This window comes from Rousettus aegyptiacus, unplaced genomic scaffold, assembly GCF_014176215.1.
Source record: "Rousettus aegyptiacus isolate mRouAeg1 unplaced genomic scaffold, mRouAeg1.p scaffold_m13_p_17, whole genome shotgun sequence".
Classification (NCBI taxonomy): domain Eukaryota; kingdom Metazoa; phylum Chordata; class Mammalia; order Chiroptera; family Pteropodidae; genus Rousettus; species Rousettus aegyptiacus.
In genome coordinates, this window is record NW_023416292.1 from 27,299,416 (window position 1) to 27,321,601 (window position 22,186).

The 22,186-nt window shown below is 40.0% G+C and overlaps 1 protein-coding gene across 6 annotated transcripts in view; it reads left to right on the forward strand.

The window, feature by feature from the left end:
* Window positions 1-22,186, forward strand: part of ARNT (aryl hydrocarbon receptor nuclear translocator) — a 49,346-nt gene that overhangs the window by 21,392 nt on the left and 5,768 nt on the right. For 3 of the 6 annotated variants that reach the window (XM_016122711.2, XM_016122708.2, XM_036234932.1), the window contains 17 exons: window positions 1,265-1,309; window positions 3,352-3,565; window positions 6,186-6,399; window positions 7,484-7,586; window positions 9,043-9,108; window positions 9,502-9,587; window positions 11,361-11,437; window positions 12,120-12,254; window positions 14,589-14,663; window positions 16,788-16,939; window positions 18,023-18,133; window positions 18,299-18,371; window positions 18,526-18,649; window positions 18,840-18,942; window positions 19,325-19,472; window positions 20,689-20,851; window positions 21,231-21,400. In XM_016122711.2, coding sequence (XP_015978197.2) covers window positions 1,265-1,309; window positions 3,352-3,565; window positions 6,186-6,399; window positions 7,484-7,586; window positions 9,043-9,108; window positions 9,502-9,587; window positions 11,361-11,437; window positions 12,120-12,254; window positions 14,589-14,663; window positions 16,788-16,939; window positions 18,023-18,133; window positions 18,299-18,371; window positions 18,526-18,649; window positions 18,840-18,942; window positions 19,325-19,472; window positions 20,689-20,851; window positions 21,231-21,400 — 2,059 coding nt within the window. The remainder of the gene's footprint in view (window positions 1-1,264; window positions 1,310-3,351; window positions 3,566-6,185; window positions 6,400-7,483; window positions 7,587-9,042; window positions 9,109-9,501; window positions 9,588-11,360; window positions 11,438-12,119; window positions 12,255-14,588; window positions 14,664-16,787; window positions 16,940-18,022; window positions 18,134-18,298; window positions 18,372-18,525; window positions 18,650-18,839; window positions 18,943-19,324; window positions 19,473-20,688; window positions 20,852-21,230; window positions 21,401-22,186) is intronic. The other 3 variants (XM_016122709.2, XM_016122713.2, XM_016122714.2) reach the window with 3 other exon arrangements.

Below are 22,186 nucleotides of genomic sequence, written 5' to 3' on the forward strand. Positions count from 1 at the left end.
GATCTGTAGTAGGAGGCAGTAGTAATAGGAATTTTGGATATATAACTTTCAAACAACAGGACTCCTTCCTTTAAGATACGATTTGTTAAGCTAGTTCACATATTCTCCTTGGGAATTCAGCTAAAAATGTGTAAATTTTCTCAACTAAAGAAAAATGATTTGTACTTTGTTAAGGAACTGTAATAACCCAAATGAACATGAAACTTTTAACTACCTATTATCAGTTCTCTGTTTTCTTGTTAATATACATGAATTTTCACATGGTTCTTATTGTGACTATATTATTTTTTTTTTCCGATGACCGTTTCCTAGAAACTGCCCTATGTTGATAATTATTGTCATTTTTAATAGCTAGTCTGTCAGCCCGTTATGTCACACTTAGATATTTTCTTTGAAGCTTCTTAACCTTTAGATATATGTATTTAAAATGGATTGGTCGCCGATGCACCACACCTCGGTGTTTCTTCAGGTGCCACCAGTCCTTCCAGCATCTCAGTTTCCTAGAGGAACTTAGCGGTAATCCTTGGTGGCCCCCTCCAGAGGAGTGGGGTCGTTACTGGGGACCTCGCTACGTGTGGCTTTATTGCAGAGGTATGAGAAATGACTAAAATAGAAATACTTTAGGATCAATTCAGTGATAGGGAAAATGCCAGAAACCTAGTTCTTGGTTCTCCTTATATAATCTCTCCAGTAAAACCCGGCTTGCTGTTTTGTCTGTGAGTACATGCGTGCGTACCTGTGCGTTATAGAAAGATTGAGTTGTGATCACTTGTTTGACATTCTTACCGTGATTCCCTCTTTGATTATGTGGGTATCATTTCCTTTCCAGACTGGGAGCAGTGTGTGAGACCGAGATTCCTTTGTTCGGTCCTTGTTCAAGCTGTATATCGAGATTGATTGGCAAAACGCTTTCTGTGTTCAGATTATGTTAATTTATAATGAATAGTGGCCTTGCTTTTGTGTTCACCTTTGTCCTGTAAGTTACTTTTCTTTATCCTAACAGATGGCTTTGTAGTTACAGGCAAGGTTCCTGTCCAAATTTTCATTTTTCTTCTATTCTCTTCATCTGTTTTGTTCAATTTCCTTTTTCCTTCCCTTCCCTTCCCTTTCCCTTTCCCTTTCCTTTCCTTTTCCCCTCCTCCTTCCCCTGTCCATCTATCTTTCCTTCCTTCCTTCCTTCCTTCCTTCCTTCCTTCCTTCCTTCCTTCCCTCCTTCCTTCCTTTTCATTTAAATTTTAGCTTAGTTCATTAATTCTGTTTTTAGGTCGGATGATGAGCAGAGCTCTGCGGATAAAGAGAGACTTGCCAGGTAGGAGAACAGTATCTTTTAGCATGATGAAGCAGATGACGCTGCTTTTTCTGTCCTTTTTCTTACTCTGCTCTTTTCTTCCCTTTTCTCTTCATGTTCTTCCTTATCTGTGGCAAGAGGGTACAAGATTTTTTAGAAGTTTGTGTGTAACAGGAATTTTGGCTTCCCCTGTCAGCCAGTGGGTGGTGAGTTGAGGGAACTTTACTTAGGAATTTAAGAAATTGCTGTTAGTTTTATAGTTTTCTCTTTTCCTCTTTATCTCAGCACTAAGTTTCACAGAATAAAAAAGCTTTTGAAACAATGCAGCTGTGCCAGTTCGCGTTGTAGCAGGAAACTATTCTTATATCAGAAAACTAATCAATTATACTTGTGTTTGCAGTGAGTTCAGCATTTGCCCCACACGGCTCTGGAAGGCTCACCCTTCTTCTCTGTGTAGACTCACAGCCTCAGTTACTATGTCACAGCAGTCCTTGTGTCGCTTAGGGGATTGAATCTTCTGTAGGCTCACAGAAAAGTTTCAGCAGCCTTGATGTGGCTGTTTGGAAGATCAGCCTTCTCGACTTCTGTGTCAGAAATCTGTCAGATACTAGGAAAATAGGTGCTTTAAGTTTGAGAGTAGAATTTTATGTTTCTCAGACGAAATAACTGAATATGGGCCTCTATGGTGAGACTTTTTCTCCATTCGGAAAGGAGACTCTTGTTGATAAGGAAGAAATGTTGTGCCCACCTTTTTATTTTCTGGTCTCTGATTTAGGACGACTCAGTATGAGACAGCGCATTGATCCCAACATTTATTTTTTACTACTTTCTCCCCTCTTATCTGCTGTTGCCTCTTTCAGCTGGGTCACAAGCTCATTTTGCCACCATTTCAACTCATGCCTCCTACTAAGTGCCTCACGCTTCAGAAAACTGAGCAGCACGTGTGGTGGGAGGAGCGTCGCGTCCGTTGGGCACAGGCAGCCCTGGGAGAGTCCCTGATGCAACCGCCTGACTTTAGTGTGCTCTTCTCAGGAAGGGGTTTATGTTACATCAGTAGTTTTCTTTTTTCTTTTTGTTTTGACAAAGAACTTTTGTTCAAAGAGAATCCTTAAGCGTAACAGAAGTAAATAAAAGAGACGGCAAAGCTGCCCGAGCGAAAGCAGGGGTGCAGCCTGGCGCTGGCTCTCCTCGTGGCAGGCGCTGCGGGACCGTTGGCTTTTCAGAAGTCCAGCTTGGAAACTGGGTTATTTTTAACAATGACGTCATTCCATCTTGATTTTGAGGACATCAGTGTTGAAGGTGTGGTGTACTTCCCTGACAAGGTACAAATGCCTGTGTTCAGGCCTTTTCGTCCTCCCCACTCCACCCCTACTCTTCAGTTCACTTTGTCCCAAACTGGGGAGTCTGTAAGGGACCTCTAGTAGATGGCATCTCAGAGTCGCTTGAGCCCAGTGCACTGGCATTAACTACACTGAGATAGAGAAGGTACAACTTCGTGCATTAGTGAGACAAAGAAAATTTCAAATTTTTAAAATTCTGTCTTCCAGTGTTGAGGATCAGACTCTTAGAACCAACAACATTCTGTAGACCAAGGGTATTTTTACTATCAAGTCTTCTCTTAGCTGTTGAGCAACATACTTGTGTTTGAAAAAATTGGTCATTTTATGTTTTTAGCCTTTGAAAAATTGAATTAGTAAACGTGGAGGCAACCAAGCTGCGATTATATGTCTCAGGAACTTAGTGAGTAAAATCAATGTCTTTTTAAGACTGTCATTTCTTAAAACATTTCGTTCTGAGGGAGTGGTAATTTACATAGAAGGTAAAATTTCCAGGCGATAGAATTGTTGATATCTGCTTGTTCTCTGTCTGCCTCGTTAGTTTCTGTTCCACGCTTGCTCTGCATGAGGAGGCTGGCAAACCTTACTCTAACTTCTGAGACTTAAGCACTCCTAAATCTAAACACCACATTCCTTCAGCCGTTCACTTGGTGTCTGTAGCACTCTCCCTGCTCCCAAATGGCCAGATGTGACCACCTGGATGGGACTTCTCCTTTCTCTGTGCAGGGAAAATCATAGTGAAATTGAACGGCGGCGACGGAACAAGATGACAGCCTACATCACAGAACTGTCAGACATGGTGCCCACCTGTAGTGCCCTGGCTCGAAAACCAGACAAGCTAACCATCTTACGCATGGCGGTTTCTCACATGAAGTCCTTGCGAGGCACTGGCAACACATCCACTGATGGCACCTACAAGCCATCTTTCCTCACCGATCAGGTCTCTGGGATGTACAGCTCTGAGAATCTAGAATCTGTTGACAGTTTCCATCTTTTTAGAGTAGGTGACCGTAATCCTGAAAAGTGGGTGTCGGAGTAGAGCCGAGGCTGTAGATTGTTCAAAGGACAAGAAATGGGCTCTGAAGGGAAACATTCAGACCATAGGAAAGTGAGTTTCGATTCCTGATTATAACATTTATTAGCTCGGGACAGTGAGAAATAGAGAAGACTTGTGAAAAGCTTATCAGTGTTTTAGGACTTCACTCATGAACACAGCCTGGAGGACGAAAGAAGAACAGTGGAGAGCACAGGGGGCAGAGATGCCTGTGCCCAGGTGCCCAGCCGTCTTCCTGGGCTTGAGGGGTGCAGGAGGTGGAAGAAGTTCCCGAAGCAGCTTCCAGTCTTAGTCATAAAAGGAGTCGTCGTTGCCTAGAGATGTGCTGTTATATTTGAGGCACTATGAAAAGACTAGAGAGGGCAAAACATTTCTAGCCTTTCAGAAACTCAGTCTGAATACGAATGTGTGAGTGGCAAGATACACGCATAAGTGAAAAATGATAGGAAAATGACTACAGAGAAGAAATGCCTTTGAAAAAGTATGAGTGCTCACTTGGCAGCACGTATCCTAAAAAAACCCGAATGACTTACGTGGGACTAGATCTAGTAGGTATACACTGGAGGGATGGCTGAAGTGCAGAGACTGCCCCGGCCTGAGTGAGGACGGTCAGCAGAGACTCCCAAGAGTAAGAAAGCCATGTTCCATGTGCTGTCTCGATTATTAAAAATAGCACATGGTTATTGGAGAAAAATACGGAAAATCCAGGAATATCAGGAAGAAAAAAACTGACCTTTAATGCCATCCAAGCAGTAGAAAGAAGGAAAGAATACAGTTTGGAAGAAAGCAAAAAGAGGAATTTGTCCAATAGGATAGTCTCAGTGAAAGCACATAGAACACAGATTGTATATATATGTCCATCAAAATTGTTTATCAATTGTTCTAACAACACACATGCAGATATTGATTCAACACACTCCCGTTATGCACCTGTTGTGGGCTAACCAGGTGCTTTGTGCTGTGAGAAATGTAAAGAATGTTAAGAGATTGTCACTGGTGGAAATCGTGATATAAACACAGAAACAGTTCTATGAGAGAGGTGCAGTAATAAGTCCTGTAGCAGTGCAAATATGGGAAATAGAGTAGGGGGATAGTGTAAATATTGGGAATAACCTGAGCAAAAGCCTAGTGAACATGATTGGGTTACTCAAAGAAATCAAGTAGTTTTGCATGCCTACTTGGTGGGGGAAGGGGTGATGATAGGAAGGTAGGCTGGGACCCGGTGATGGACTATGTAGGTGTTAACTAATTTCGTTTTTAATTGCAGGCAGTGGAGAGCCATCTAAAATGTATAGTAGACCTGGATACATTTTAAGGATGCATTCGAGAGAGAGAAAGCAGGGAGACCATTTCACTGGTCTTGGCGTAAGATGGCTAAGACAGTGACATAGTATTGGAAAATAGAATTGATAAAACCGGAGAGTTCTCGCTGAAGTGTAGTTAGATTTTTTGGGGCTCGTAGCCTGAGAGGAAGGCGATACTGTTAAAGGGAATGAATGCTGGACAAGCACAGGATGGTGTTTTGGAAGGGGAAGTAATGGCAGGTCTGGAGGTGCCGAAGTGGAGTTGCTGTCTGGAGCGCCTGTTTAGAGATGTTTAACAGATAACTGCTTAAAGCTCAAGGGAAAAGGTCAGGCAGGCATAGAGGAGGGGACTGGGCTTTCGTTTCACAGGAGCGAGGAGTGGGGATCATCTCTCAGGGAGAGGGCATGGTGGGAATAGAGAAGAGAACGTAAGATAGAATCTTTGAAATGCCTACACTTCAGACGTGAACAAGGAAAGGGAGCCTGAAGCAGAGAAGGGGCATTTAGATAGAAAGGAAGCAGAAGTTGGAGTGTAGTGTCACAGGAGCTAGGGGAAAATGAAATTCAGAGGATAGAATGGACGACATTGTCAGATTCTGCAGATAAAAATAATAACGACTCAGGAAAGGGGACTTGAGTTGGCAATTAGTAACCTCCTGGGAAAAACGTGAATGCTGTGGTGTAGAGCGAAGATGGCAGTGGGTTGAGAAATGAAAGGTAAAAGGATAGAGCCAGTGAGTCTAACAGTCTTAGTATGTGATCTTGGCACGAGAGCTGAATTGGGCCAAATCGAGGGAAGATTTGTGTAGAATTGAGAAAGCTTGATCATGTTTATAGGTCTGAGGGGAAAGAGAGAAAAATGGGAATTTTTGTCGAGGAAGATCCTAAAAAGGCACCAGAGGGGGTTTAAATCAAGAGCTCGGTCACTGCTAGTGCTAAGTCTTTTTATTCCCCTTCTTGAGTCCCGAGATGAAGTGGATGAGGTAGATAGTGACGTAGACACCTTGAGGAAATACCTGTTGCAAAAATCTGTCAGCCAAGGTGATTACATTAGGGCACAGAGCTGTGGCTGTGGATCAGGCAGGAGCCAGCAGTTGCCTATGGAGAAAATGCTTAGGGTCGGAAGTGCCTTACTTCTTTCCATGAATAATACTTGTTTCTTCAGAGTTCAGTATTAACTTTTTTTCCTCTTCCTTGGTCAGGAACTGAAACACTTGATTTTGGAGGCAGCAGATGGCTTTCTGTTCATTGTCTCGTGTGAGACAGGCCGGGTGGTGTACGTCTCTGACTCAGTGACCCCTGTTCTGAACCAGCCACAGTCCGACTGGTTCGGCAGCACACTCTATGACCAGGTGCATCCAGACGACGTGGACAAGCTTCGTGAGCAGCTTTCCACCTCGGAAAACGCCTTGACAGGTATGCAACAGGTGGATGTTAAATGAAAGGAAGTCATTCTCTTTTTTCTGAGACAGAAGAAGTGTTTTAGCTCTGGCATGGCTTCTGGAATTTTCTCCTTTAACGAATATAATCAGTTCTTTTCATTCACATGCTGATAATGTTTCATTAATGACAATGCTCATTAAAAGTTTACTTTAATCTTAACATTGGTGTGAATAAAACAGTAAAGGCCAACCCTATAATAAACTTTTTTTCCATTCTAAAAGAATTAAATATCTGTTTTTTCTCTCCGCTCGTGTTTGGGTTTGTACTTAGGTTCTGTGATAATAGATTTTTATTTTAGAGGGGAGTAGTTACAGTCTGTGTATAAGGGATTTTTTCTGTATCTGTTTTTCTGTCTTGTTTTTGGTTTTGTTTCCCCACCCCCTTCCATTTTAATGATATTTAGTCTTTTTGTCAGAGTTTTGCTAAAGGAAAAAAGTCACATCTGCTTCTAAGCAACTCTGGAAAAAATTTTAAAGTGGAAGCAGATCAAAACTGGTAATTAAAATGCAAGAAAGCCCATCGTGATCATGTTAATGTTGGTTTTTAGTTTTTCCTCTTTCAGAACTTTTTAAATGAATTTCCTTTTTCTAGTGCTTTCCCCCCAAAGTTCCCATTGGTTTCTATGCAATAAAAATTTTGGTTTCAAATAGATAAATGTTTCTGTGGCATATAAAATTATGTTTTAAAACCAGTGACATTCACTCAGTGTGTGCGCTCGTCTGTGCGTGCATGTACGCGTGCATGCGTGCTTGTGTATAAAAAAAGACCCAGGTTGTAGCCTTGCCTCTCGCTTGTCCACGCTGTTTTCTACTCTTGCCCTCCCTTGCACAGGATTATCTCCAGTGCTACCTTTGAACATAAGAGTTAGGTTTATTGGTGGGAATTGAGGTATTTTATGCTTAAAAAAAAAAATCCATCCCCTTTAGCCTGCTCTGTTATAAACAAGGAGATTGAAGGGCATGAATAGACGACTCACTTATCTTTGCCCTCAGTGTCTTTCCTCCTCTCCCCCATTACCGAGACTACACTCCAGACTGCTCTTCGCATTCTCCTTCAGGGCGTATCCTTGACCTGAAGACTGGAACAGTGAAAAAGGAAGGTCAGCAGTCCTCCATGAGGATGTGCATGGGCTCCAGGAGGTCGTTTATTTGCCGTATGAGGTGAGTGTCAGGCTGGAGACTGTGATTTGACACAGGAGGAATTAAGAGCTTAGGGTTTGCTTTCTAGTCAGGAGTTAAACTCTTAAATCCAAGTCCTCCTTGGATCGAATTTGACTCTCAAGACCCACATGGGTTGTAACACAACAAAGTGTTTGATAAGGGAACTGACGTTTACTGAATTCCTTCTGTGCCAGGTGTGACGGGTTCATTGTGTCTGTTGTCTTATTTCCCACAGTTGCCCTATAGGGTAGAATTCATGGTTACTATTTTGCCAATTAAAAAACAGACTCAAAGAAACTTCTCAGGGTTACATAGGTATTGTCTGATACAGGATTTTATTTTAATTCATGGCTCTAAAACCAGTATTTTTCCCCAGTACATCACGAGACAGCATCCATGTACTCAGACCATTTCTGCATATTTTTGTGTTAGAAATTTGGATTTTCTTATGTCTTTCAGTTAGTAGTTAGTGTTTATTAATTACATACCATACATTTTAGGATTCTAAAGTAAAGAGGGTATTTTTTATGTAGATAGAAAAGACATCTCTTGAAATCACATAATAAGTTCAGGTTGTATAATGGAAACTGACTACATTGTACTGAGATGGTGCTTATTAGAAGTAGTGAGTAGGATGTTTAAAAAAGTTTCCTAGGAGAGGTGCAAAATGGAATTGTGGCTCTGGTTTAGAGTAGCTGCGGACCCGAACTGCCTGCCGGGTTTCTTACTATCTTCTGAGATCATGAGCATATTAAATGACTATTTTGTGTTTTGATTTCATCATCTAATAATGTTGAGTTATATTAATATCAACTTAAAGTTGTTAAGAGGATTAGTCGGATAAATATATGTTAAGATGCTTAGACTAGGGCATGGCACGTATTAAGTTCTATGTAAGTTTTATCTGTTCTTATTAAAGAAATGAGAGAAGGAAAGTAGAGAAGATAAGAGAAAGTGTCCCAATATGTGGACATGGCTGGTGGAAATACACACGCAGGAGCAAGATAAATAATAAAATGTATCAAATAGATTGGGTTGTGAAATAAAGTTGGCAAACCACAACTCTTTATTTGTAAATGAAACTTTTTTGGAACATAGTGAGCCATTTGTTCGCATGTTGTCTATGGCTGCTTTCATGCTATAATGGCAGAGTTGACTAGTTGCAGCAGATTGTATGACCCACAAAGCTGAAAATATTTACTGTCTGGTCCTTTAGAGAAAAAGCATACTGACCCCTGCTGTAGAGAAGAGCATTGGCACATTTCATCTTCAAATTCTAGGAGTTACAAGTTTTAGAAATTCCAAACCTTTTTTCTTTATCCTTCCTTGTTAGGTGTATTGTTACCAATTTTCTGTGTCTAGTTATATCTAGAGCCTGTTATTTGGCTGTTAAAGGATGGAAAATTCTTTGCTAGTGCAGCTTACTTGCTTTTAATCTCTCCGTTCATTGTAACAGGTGTGGCAGTAGCTCTGTGGACCCCGTCTCTATGAATAGGCTGAGCTTCGTGAGGAACAGATGCAGGTGAGATCCTAAGCGGGGGAAAGCAAAGGGATGGCCAAGCACAGAAAGAGCACATCACTTCTTCAGCCTTGCTGCAGTACTTCCTTCAGCAGCCCTCACCCTCATCCCTCGCTTCCCAGTTACTTTTTCCTGAACTTCCAAAGCTGCTTTTGCGTACCCTATTTAAGGAAGTTGCCCTGCCACTTTCCCTGCTTTCCTCCTGCTGTAGTACCTTTAAAATGCTTTACTTTGGCAAGGATCAAAATATGATGGTCGCTTTTGGGTAGGAAAGAGACAAGTATAGCCATCCTGTGTTCTAAATAACCAAGAGCCTGAAGTTAAAGGTTCTGAGCCAGCAGTGCCTCGTATGTGTTTCTGGGGAGGGTGCTCTCCTCACATCTGTAATTCTTCTAGGAATGGACTTGGCTCTGTGAAGGATGGGGAGCCTCATTTCGTGGTGGTCCACTGCACAGGCTACATCAAAGCCTGGCCCCCAGCAGGTAGGAAAGTCGGATTGTGGTTTCTCTGTTGGTGCAGCAGGATCGTCAGCGTCCAAGAAAGTGTACCTGGTATATGAAATGTACTTTGACATAAACCGTAAGAGAATAGGAAAGAAAAGTAGACCCCTTCCTTCCCTCACGGAGCTTATATTTCAGTTGAAGAGATGAATTACTCAGACTTGAAAATGACTTAGTGTTGGCTATGTCACAGAGTGTAGTTTTTAAACATGCAAATTCATAATAAGGTGTTCTGAGTATGTGTATGTAAGAGACCGTTGGAATTGAATGCAGTTAACATGGAAAGCTTTCTAAAGTGGGAGCCGGACTTTGGGGGACAAGCGGTGATGGCTTGATTGTAGCGACTTGTCAAGGGGCCTCAAGTCAGGATCTGAGCACATTAGCTTTACTAGAATTCGAGGTCAAACAGGGCATGTGAGAAAGGTGGTTGGGGTGGAGGGATCAGCTTTTTAAACTGGCTCGTTAGATTTTCTAAACCTTAGCAGTGCCATTACTCCTGGCTAGGTGAGTACAATTTGGAAGTGGGCGCTATAGGGAGACAAACTGAGAGAACAGAGAGGCAACATGGTGTATTTTGGTAAGAAATTAAACTTTGGATTTGGAACAACGTGAGTTTGATTCTGGCATTGTTATTTACTAGCGGTATAACCTTGGGTAAGCTGCTTGACCTTTATAAAAAACCCTTCAGTTTCTTATCTATAATTTGGAGATAATATATCCCATGTAGCTTTATGATGATTAGATTTAACGGAAGAAAAGCTCCTAGCCCAGGGCCTGGCGTATGGTAGGCACCCAGTAAATGGTAGTTAAATGTAAATTTTAAGTAGTAATGGCATTGGAACTTTTTAGTTTATATACTGTGTAAATCATACAGTTGAGGTATACATGGTCTTTCATACTTCTGTATAGTTCTCAAATACTATTTTTCTTGGTAAAAAGAATGTAACTGCAGAGTAGAGAGAAAATGCAACCTTCTTCCATTTCCACATAAAACATTAAAACTGGCTTCTCTCTTTTCCAAAGGACATAAATAACTATTGGTGTTTGGTTTAATTTCATTTTCAGTTGTTTGCTTACTTTAAAAATCTCAGGTTGGGCAAGACATATGTTTTCTGCCTGTGATACACTCACAGAATGAACGGCTGTCTTCATATGTGTTTGGTTTGGCATAGTTTTTTAGAGTACTTTGGGTGGGACCTGTACTCTGCAGTTTATTACAATTAATATGGGTAAAATACATAAATTTATATATATAGAAATATATAAATACTTAAAACATCTGGCGTATGTGGTATGTTCTATGTAGTTTTTATCTTTTATTTTTTAAAAAAATTATAGTTGACATACAATATTATATTAGTTTCAGGTGTACAAAATAGTGATAAAACATTTATATACCTTACAAAGTGATCACCATGATAAGTCTAGTAACCATGGTGTTGTCAGAATTATTACAATATTATTGACCATATTCCCTATGCTGCACAATACATCCCCATGACTGTTTTATAACTGGGAGTTTGTACCTCTTAATCCCCTTCACCTTTTTGTCCATCCTCCTAACCCCCTCCCTTCTGGTGGTCATCAGTTCGTTCTCTATTATCTATGAGTACTTGTATTCTTATCTTTTATCACTCTTTATTTTATACCTAGTGTCTTCATATATACACGTATTTTAAATCTTTACCTGTCTGACTTTTGAAGGCAGTTGAGTTTGAGATCCCTCTTAAATCTTTTAATTTCACCTTCCTGAAGGTGTCTCCCTCCCAGACGATGACCCAGAGGCCGGCCAGGGGAGCAAGTTTTGCCTAGTGGCCATTGGCAGACTGCAGGCAAGTATGAGTTTTTCACATCTATATGACCCCTTTTCATTGAGGAGAAATCTCCAACAGGACTTGTTCATGTTTTTTTTCTCTCTGAATACAAATGAAGAATTCTATAAAATTCCAAATATTTGGAGGAATATCGCATTCATAGTTAACATTATTTCTCTTTGATTTAGCAGAGACTGAAGACGGTGGGAGAGGAGGGGGATCGTCTTCCCTTATCTTTTATGTACTTAGCTTTGCAATGGCGAATTTTCTATTTCCAACTAATTTATTTTGCTCCAGGAGAAGAGAGATTTGTTTCATTTTATTATCACATGACTAGAGAAGTGGAATTATTTTGATTCGTCTCATAAAATAGATAAGCTTCTTGAATACTTGAGACTATAATTTTCCAATCTGAATAATGAACACAGCCTAGCTAAATGAAAGTAGATGGATTTGGGGTTGAACAAATTTTTATCTTTCTTTACAAAGTTGGTGAGGAGTACATGTGCGGAAATGGAGTTAGGTGTTAATGCCCTCTCTGATTGTGATTGACATTTTTTCCTTCCTGGATGAGATGTGAAAGTTTTGAGATTCCTAAAACTGGGAGCCTCATATCTATGTACGGGACCATGAGGGGGGTGGGAGCTGTATCTGTAAAGGATGGTGTCATCTTATCTCATTTTTGTCTCCTTACTTTTAGGTAACTAGTTCTCCCAACTGTTCAGACATGAGTAATGTTTGCCAACCAACAGAGTTCATCTCTCGACACAACACCGAGGGACTCTTTACTTTTGTGGATCACCGCTGTGTGGCTACTGTCGGGTACCAACCACAGGTGAGGGGCTAGAGGCGTTACACCACCGACACTTACACCTCTTGTTTCCCCTTGGCTGTGTTCAGATTATTCAATCACGTAGTTGAGAGAGAGCCAAATATGTTAGCCCCAGCTCAGAAAGAGATGATCTCTTTGGTCATCTGATCTAGAAAAATATGGTTTGTGAAACCAGGTGGGAGCAGCAGGTATGGCTATGTATTTGTTTTTTGTTACTGATATTAGTACTAGATAATAGTGATGCAGAAGTGCTCATTTTAATTAGTTACTATGCTATAACCACCTTCTGATAATTCATGTCATCATCTCAAGTTCTAGTAAAGCCAGTCTGCTCAGATCCTGAATTAAAGCTTTTGCACAGTAACCCACAAGTTATCATTTTATTTAGATTTCTCATTCAGCAGACCAGGTAACTAACTATACCTGAGTCGAGAAGTAAGTCATCATGTAAACATTCAAAACTGTAGTGGCTAGAAGGGAGCTCTGGCTGTGGTTGTGGGAGGAGATTGGTGAAAAGAGACCTTGAAAGAGAAAAACAGATTTGGGGGATTTACACTACCTGATTCAGTACCTGTTATAAAGCTGTCGTTAAGGCAGTGCGGTGTTGGTATAAGGATAAGTTCGTAGATCAGTAGATGGGAATAGAGTCTATTCTCACACTTATGGTCAACTGATTTTCAACAAAGATACCAAGACTATTCAATGGGGAAAAGAAATCTTTCAAACAAATTGTGATGGAACAATTGGATATCCAAATTAAAAAAAAAAAAAATGAACTTAGACTTTTACCTCCTACTATACACAAAAATCAACTTAGAGGTGTAAATGTGTAAGAGCTAAAGTTATAAAATTTCTAGGAGAAAATAGGAGAAAGTCTTTGTGATCTTCAGTTATGCAGTTTTTTTGTGTGACACCAAACACATGATTCACAAAAGAAAAAGGATAAATTGGATTTCATCAAAATTAAAATTTTCTCCCTCAAAAGGACATCATTAAAAAAGTAAAAAGACCAGCTTACAAACTGGGAGAAAATATTTGCAAATCAAATATCCGAAAAATGATTTGTGTCCAGAATATATAAAGAACTCTTACAATTCATTAAGAGGACACAAAATTTAAATAGGCATTTTATTAAATTAAAAGAACTGTGAAGGCATGTGAAAAGATGCTTGTCATCAATAGTCACTGGGAAAGTGCAAATTAAAACCACAGTGAGATACCACTGTGTCTGTGCCCTCCGGAATGACTGAATCAGGAGATGCTCTCAGCGTTATCTTAAGTTAAATGAAAAAATTTTTTAAGTGTTGGAAGAATGTAAAATGGTACAGCCACTTTGGAAAAGCATTTTTGCAGTTTTTTAAAAAGTTAAACACACACTTACCATACAACCTAGCAATTCCAATCCTAGGTATTTACCCAAGAGAAATGAGAACATTCATTCACACACAGATGTAGACACAGATATTCTAGCTGTATTATTCATAATAGTCAAAAAGTGAGGCAGTCTAAATGTGCATTAACTGGTGAATGGTTACACAAACTGTGATATGTCCACATTAGAATACTGCTGAGCAATGAAAAGAAATACACAATTGATACATGAGACATACGTAGATGAACTTCAAAAACATTTTATTAAGTGAAAGAAGCCAGACATAAAAGACAATATATTGTGTGATTCCATTTGTATGAAATTTCTAGAAAAGGCAAAACTAAAGAAGCAGAAAGCAGAGTAGTGATTGGCTAGGGGACTGGGAGCACAAGGGAACTTTTTGAGGCAATGGACATGTTCTAAAACGACTGTGGTAATGGTTGCACAATGTTAAAAATTTACTATAGATATCAAATTGTATGCTTAAGATGAGAGATATGTGTAAATTATATCTTAAACCTGTAAAAAATGCAGTTAATATAAATGTACAATATTCTGAAAAAGATGCTCTAGCGGCAAGTTGTTTAGCAGATTCCATTTCTCTTTTTTCTCCCCACTTACTATAATCCTAAGATAAAGATGGGAGAAATGAGTGTAAGGCCATGCCACCCTGAACAAACCCGACCCGATTTCGTCTGCTCTCAGAAACCAAGCAGAATCGGGCCTGGTTAGTACTTGGATGGGAGACCGCCAAGGAAGACCAGGTGCAGTAGGTGTAAAAAAAAAAAAATAATAAGGGATTGTAAACTGACAAGGTCCTTGGAATCTGTGAGGTCAAACAAGGGTTGCCTCACCTTTAAAAAAAAAAAAAAAAAAAGACAGGAGAAATAGAATCCAGGCCCCCTGTAATGGGCCAGGAGAGTTAGATGCTCATAAGTGTCGATCTGACTCTTTTTCCTTTATAGGAACTCTTAGGAAAGAATATTGTAGAATTCTGTCATCCTGAAGACCAGCAACTTCTAAGAGACAGCTTCCAACAGGTACCTTTTTTTCCTGGTTTGGGTCTGAATAATATTTTTATCTAATATCTGTTATCACATTTATTCCACAAATACTTGTTGACTACTGATGAATCGAGCACTACCCACTGGTAGACACTACGGTTTTACGTTCTTTGGTACTTAGCCTGTGTAAGGAACAGAAAAGAATCAGTACGTTGGAACTATAGATAATGAATGTCCAAAGTATTTTTGTTTGGTTAAAAAGCTGTATCTGAAGGACTGTCTTTTAAAGTGTTCAGAATGTTCTAGGGTTCACTGAACTGTGAAGAGTAGTAGAAAAATTCATTTTACAGTTCTTTTATAGATGAATGAGAATTGACTCTGACTTGTAAGCTGACTCTTAATTGTAATTTTCAGGCCCTATATCCTGAAAATATCTGGTGAATTGAGTAGCAGTTCTTTATATTAGAATAATTTTCCTCTTTATGCCTCAGTAGTGTCCTCACTGATACAAGGTGTATTTAATAATAATACTTAAATTCAGAGGGTCGTTGGAAGATTAAATAAGATAATGAGTTAAAGCACATAGCCCGGCTTCTAGAGGACATCGGACAGTGGCAGTAGAAAGTCTCTCCTGAGTCCTCAGTATCACCAGTTCTATCCACTCAGCTGCAGTGACAGAAGGATCATGTTTCATGTGTGCCATCGCAAGAAAAACTATTCTAATTTCTGTTGAAACCATTCAAAGCTAAGGACATGTACTTTCAGCAATGTGAGAAGATACTGTAGGGTATATTTTAAATCCATGAAATTTCTAATTCTGATGTTTTTGGCCACAGAGTATCGTTTTATCACTTCTGGAAAATATTTATTCCAAAACAGCTTTAATGGCTCATATATACTTTGTAATCTCAGCACTATTATTCTGACATCAGTTGTTGCTGCGATTTTAGAATGCATAAATAAAGGTGCTTTTTAATAGGTGCTCTCCAGCCATGCTCTTAGTTGCTGCTTTCCAGATTTCAATCTTTCTTAAGCGTGATGGATTTATATTTTTTTGCTTTTCAGTAAATAAGTTTAGTTACTCCAATGAAGCTTATTTTCTGCCTCCCCCCCCCCATTTTGGTTACTTCAGTGCTTTGTTTTATACTTAATTTGTAAAAGTTTCATATATTTTTTAAAAACGTGCCATTTTATTATTGCTAAGTGAAGTATGTTCCATTTGCTTCTATATTTATTTTTTAGATTGTCGCATCAGCCTAAACACAAATGTTATCAACTTACTTTTTCTTGAAAAACAATTAAAAATGTAGATCTTTTGAAGTACCAGGCTTATACTTCCTTGTAATAGATATGCACAGCAATAAGCAGGTTTTAAAACCCACTACTTAGTTTGTATGCAAATGCGATTATGTTCATTGTGTATATATTATGCAGTGAGTACATGTAAGTACTAAAGGCTGCTTAGTGTTGTTTAAATGGAAGTGTTCTTATCACATTTCTTTTTTATCATGTTAAAGAAATGTTGATTTTTTTTTAAAAAAAAAGTACAAAGCCCAATGGTTGACCTGTAGTAACTACAAAATAAATGTTAGTTGCTAACATTATTATTTCTTTATTATTAGGGAGGGAGGGTCAAAAGACTGTTTCCTATTTCATGACACTAGAAACTAAAATAATCTAAAATTAGTTTATTGTTAAAAAACTAAAACAAAATAAGACTAAAAAAGCCAACTTAGTTTTATTTATAGAAACTTCCATGGGTGCTATGAAAACGAAGTCTCAGGTTTAGGGGGAAAAGCTAAGATTGAAGAGCAATTCAGTGTCATTAAAGTTAACAAATTCCTAGTATAGACTTATACAGCTAGATCAGCATTATCTTTAAAGGAAGTGGGGAAGCAGTCCTTTCTCTTCTTTTGGAAATAATCGTTATTCCTATTGACTTTGACAAGTGGTCAGATAGCTTGGGACTCTGGGAAGACATGTAAATCTCTCTCACATTATTTAATCACTTAGTTTTCACTCATGTTTTGTTGGTAACATTGAAAGAGACTGGTACTTCAAGGACAGTGACTCAAGTAATTTAGGGTTTAGAGAACTGGGATTTTTTTGTCCTAAAGATAATTTTTTGTGGTTTCATTGATAGCGTGAAAATTTTTTCAGGTGGTGAAATTAAAAGGCCAGGTGCTGTCTGTCATGTTCCGGTTCCGGTCTAAGAACAGAGAATGGCTGTGGATGAGAACCAGCTCCTTTACTTTCCAGAACCCGTACTCAGATGAAATTGAGTACATCATCTGTACCAACACCAGTGTGAAGTATGTACCGTGAAGGCCTTTTTTAGTGTTGGGATTTCTGGGTCAGGTCTGCTTAGTCTTACCACGCCGTGTCGCAGGGTAACTCTCTTTAATCTTTTGAGGAACTGCCAAACTTTTCCAAAGCTGCTGTGCCATTTCACATTCCCGTCAGCAGTGTGCGAGGGTTCCAGCTTCTCCACGTTATCGCTGTCCTTTTTGTTGGGCCTATCCTAGTGGCTGTCATGGTAGTTCTTTTCTATTTAATCTTTTGTTCTAGAATCACCTTTAAACCCATCGCTTGAAGATCCATTTATAAATAATTAGCAGGTATGAATAGTAACTGGTAATAACATTGAGTCTGTATCCTCCGATTCAGTTTTTAGGGCTTGTAAAGTTTAAGTCTCTGCTAATTAACTTGGTATAACAGTGGATTGAATTTTAGAAATTTTTGTTAACTTAGGACTCAGGTATATGGTCACGATCTTTGTAGAGTTGTGTATGGGTTTTTTATTTTTTATTTTTTTGTATCTTTATAGTACAGAACAACTATATTGTTTTGTGTTTCCATTTTATTTAAATTTTAAAGTCTTTTTAAGAACTTGTTTCTGGAAATAATGGCTTTCCTCATCGTTGCATAAAGTTTTCCCCAGCACAATTAATTATTAATATTTTAAAATAAATTTTCTTTATAGAAAATTTGGAAACTATCAAAAGCTATAAGAGAAGAGAAAAAAATTCATGCTATCTGGAAAGTCTTTTTTAATATTTCAGTGTATGTACTTTGAGTTTTTTTACTTACCCTTTTTTAAAAAACAGTATATGGCTATAGACATATAGGTACATACACGTCCACAACAACCAGGTGTTGAATACTTGGGAGGAGTTAGAACCCCAACAGGATGAACCCCTGTGCCATAGGAATTGTTCCTCTTTGTACCATATTGTCCACAGTGTGGATTATTAGTTCAATCAGAAGTCGTAGGTTACCTTTAGGATAGGACTTGAAGGGGGAATTTATTGTGATTGTCTCAGCTGTAGGTGAATATACAAAGAGAATTTGATACATTTTTCCACCCCCGTTTCATCTACTCTCCATTTTTCCAGGAACTCTAGCCAGGAACCACGGCCTACACTGTCCAACACAATCCAGAGGCCACAGCTGGGTCCCACCGCTAATTTACCCCTGGAGATGGCCACAGGGCAGCTGACACCCAGGTGAGAAATAGTGGAATAATCCTTTATTGAGCAGCGACTAACCCAGGGTGTGGCTGTCTGCAGTTCCAGTTTTTTTTTTATTTGTTTACTTTTTAAGCCCTTTCCCTAGATTCTTTTTAAAAATCTTTTTTCCTGTTTCTCTCCTCACCGGTCTTTAACATATAGGCAGCAGCCACAGCAAACGGAATTGGATGTGGTACCAGGAAGAGATGGACTGGCCAGCTACAATCATTCCCAGGTTAGTGTGCCTTCTTTGAAGAGGACGGTGAGCATTTCCTTAAGAAATGTCCTCCGGTACCAGTTAGAGTATATCTGTATTGTAAATTAATTTTAGGGTTATTGAATTGTCATGTTAAACCTTCCATGGTTATTTTTTTCACTGTATTCCACAGGTTTCTGTTCAGCCTGTGACAGCCACAGGGCCAGAACACAGCAAGCCCCTCGAGAAGTCAGATGGTCTCTTTGCTCAAGATGGAGATCCAAGATTTTCAGAAATCTACTCCAACATCAATGCAGGTATATTTCTTCCTCATTCTCCTTTAAATTCTCATTTTGATCACTTGCTGATGGGTCTGCTGCAGACCAGTCAGTAGTCTTCCAGCGTATTTCCACTTAATCATAACACCTCCTGAGTAAATAGGAACTTGCCGAACTGATACACTACAGCCCCTTGACTGGCCCTCCCCCCACTCCTTTTGGTCCACAGATCAGAGTAAAGGCATCTCCTCCAGCACTGTCCCCGCCGCCCAACAGCTATTCTCCCAGGGCAGCACATTCCCTCCTACCCCCCGGCCGGCAGAGAATTTCAGGTGAGCTGCATATGTGTGTGCTGCTTTACAGGGCTACTCAGGGATTCGCTTGCTGAATCCAGGTTTTATTCTTCGCGAGCTTTCTCTGGCTATTTCAGACAAAGCAGTGGAACTTGCAGGGCCTAGGATGAGGCAAGCTGCTTTTCTTCCTCCTATTTCTTTGCACCTGTCCTATTGCCACGTTCTAGGTTCCATCTCCGTGTGTCCTGATCAGTGTGTGACTGTCAGTCTTTCTCGTTTTTTCTAAATTCTGTTACCAAGTTTTCTTAACTGCAGGGAAGTCAAGGGAATCCAAGGATAGCGCTAGATTGTCCTGTGACTCCTAGATTCTGTGGTGAACCCACCCTTTTAATCCGTTACCTTACCATTTGTTCACTCCTAGAAATAGCGGACTGGCCCCTCCTGTAACCATCGTGCAGCCATCAGCTTCCGCAGGGCAGATGTTGGCCCAGATTTCCCGCCACTCTAACCCCACCCAGGGAGCAGCCCCAGCGTGGACCCCAAGCACTCGCCCAGGCTTCTCTGCCCAGGTAAAGCTACCCCTCTCTTTATCGTGTGTGTATTGTTTTTTGTTTGATTGGTTGGGCTATGTTCCATCTGTAAAGCTATTGTTAATCTTAGGCACTTTCTTCCCAACCCCCACTACCTATCTTCCAATTTTTATCTTTGTTGGGAGCAACCAGATCATTAAAAACCATATACAATCCAAAAATCTCAGTCGTCTATAGTTTTCACATATTCACTTTAAATCAGAGTCGCTCACATGGAACATCTGGAGCAGTTTGATTTTCAGGTTGGTTTTGGAGTAAATTCTAAGAAGTTTCCACTTTGGTTAGGACTACAAAGTAGAGGAACAAAGGAGAGAATTAGTTATGAATTTATACGCAGTGATGTCTATTTACAAAAGAAATGTGTGCGTCGAAAAGTCTTTTTATAATATTCGTGTGTCTGTCTATGTTAAGCCTAAAGCTGATATTCTTTTGTATATTTGCATATATTTATATTAATAATATAGAATAGACATATAACATATGACAGTATACATAATATGTTATATATTACAATATATAATAGTAGTATAAATGTAAATAGTTAAGTACTAATATTTTAAATAAAAAGTCAGAACCAAAAGTAGGCTCTAGAATTGTTATATGCAGTATGATCTCAATTGTATAAAAAAATGCACAGGAAAATAAACTGGAGAAATTATCCCAAAATGTTAACTGTGGGTCTTTGGTGGAAGAATTATGAACGATTATTTTCTTTTTATTTTCCTTCACTGTTAAAATTCTCTACAATGCATTTGCATTACTGTTATGGTGAGAAAAATACTCAGTTACCCAAAAAAAGGTATCATTAGGAACAAATAAGTGAGATACAGACTGAATAATAAAATGATGCAAAATGTTTTTTCTTTATATATTACATTATACTGTTATTAAGGCCTCTAGTTTTTATATACTTCACAATTTATTAAATGCTTTTATTTAAACCATTTTCATTAATTCTCACAACTCTAAATGTATACTTTTATTAATCCCATAGTTCTTTGCTTTTTTCACTTTTTTACAACTGCCTAAAAATAGTGTCAAGAGAGATTGGGAGTTAATTGGAAGGAGTACACAGTAGGACATAAACAATGAGATGAGCCTGGCTCAAAAGAACCCAGGGATTGACAGAGAGGGTCGGTCCCACACAAATGGCGTGTGCGGTCGTGTCAGCGTTCTGTCCCTTTCTTCCTTCCAGCAGGTGGCCACCCAGGCCACAGCCAAGACTCGTGCTTCCCAGTTTGGTGTGAGCAACTTTCAGACGCCATCATCCTTCAGCCCCATGTCCCTACCCGGTGCTTCCACTGCGTCCCCTGGTGCCGCTGCTTACCCTAGTCTCGCCAGTCGGGGATCCAGCTTTGGTGAGTTAGGACTAGAAGGAGGGCACCCGGAAAATCGTACCACTAAAGAGAGAGGATTTGGTAGGTTATTAAACTAGTTTGCTTGGGTCCTGGGCGCACTGAGCTAATGTTGGGAAGTGCAAGGTGACAGTCCATTTGGAATTTAAACCTGTCCGAGACATGGAAAAGACTTTTGCACATGTAACAAAAGCACGTAAGGTATACATTTAATAATATGCAAATTTAAAACGAGCAAAGGACCCTTTGGAAAGGCTACCTAGAGAAGAAACATTGATTTGGGTTGATTGGAAGAGAGAAGAAAGTTTCTAGGTGGAATTAGTGACTTGTTTCCTCTGCACTGGAGTTGGTGGGTTGACTGACGTTGATTCTTCCACGCCAGCTCCTGAGCAGGCCGGGCAGACCACAGGACAGTTCCAGACGCGGACAGCAGAGGGGGTGGGAGTCTGGCCACAGTGGCAGGGCCCGCAGCCTCATCATCGTTCAAGTTCCAATGAGCAACATGTTCAACAGCCATCAGCACAGCAACCTGGCCAGCCTGAGGTCTTCCAGGTGAGAGGGTGAAAAGACTTCAGAAAATCAGAAAGAGTCGGGGGACGGACAGAGAGGAGCAGGCGTGGATGGGGTGTGATTGGGGATGTAGGGGGAGACCGTGTGCAGACGTGTGGGGCTAAATGTCATTACTTGGAAAGATCGTGAACTTAGTGTGATGCAGAGCTTCTAATGAGACCACAGTTAATTACGTGAAGCACCGTGCAACGATTGTCAAAGACAGTAGTTTTAGCCCATTCAAAGAGAATCACATTCCCACTTCCTAGGAGCCCGGATGTACACATGCTGATGATAGTGATAAAGGGCCATTCACATACGTCCTGGAGACGTCTCAGGCAGCACACAGGAAGGGCTAGTTTAAGACACAGGTTGAAAGAAGGTTGCTGGTTTTCTTTTGGGTAGAAAACCAACAAGAGGATAAGAGATACTCCATCTCTACCTATAGGAGGTTATATGAAATGTGGCAAGCAAATTTTTCTCCCTTTGAAAATACTGAGGACTAGAAAGGAAGGAAAATGTGGAACTAGAGGAGGGAGACAGGAGGGAGTAGGAAAAAGGTTGTCATCTAAAGCAGCGGTCTCCAACCTTTGTGGCACCAAGGACTGGTACTCCTATGAGAATCTGATGCCCAAGGATCTGAGGCGGAGCTGAGGCGGTGATGCTGGTGCTGGGGAGCGGCTGCAAACACAGATATAGCTTCGCTCGCTTGCCCGCCGCTTACCTCCTGCTGTGTAGCCTAGTTCCTAACGGACCACGGACCGGTACTGGTCCACGGCCCGGGGATTG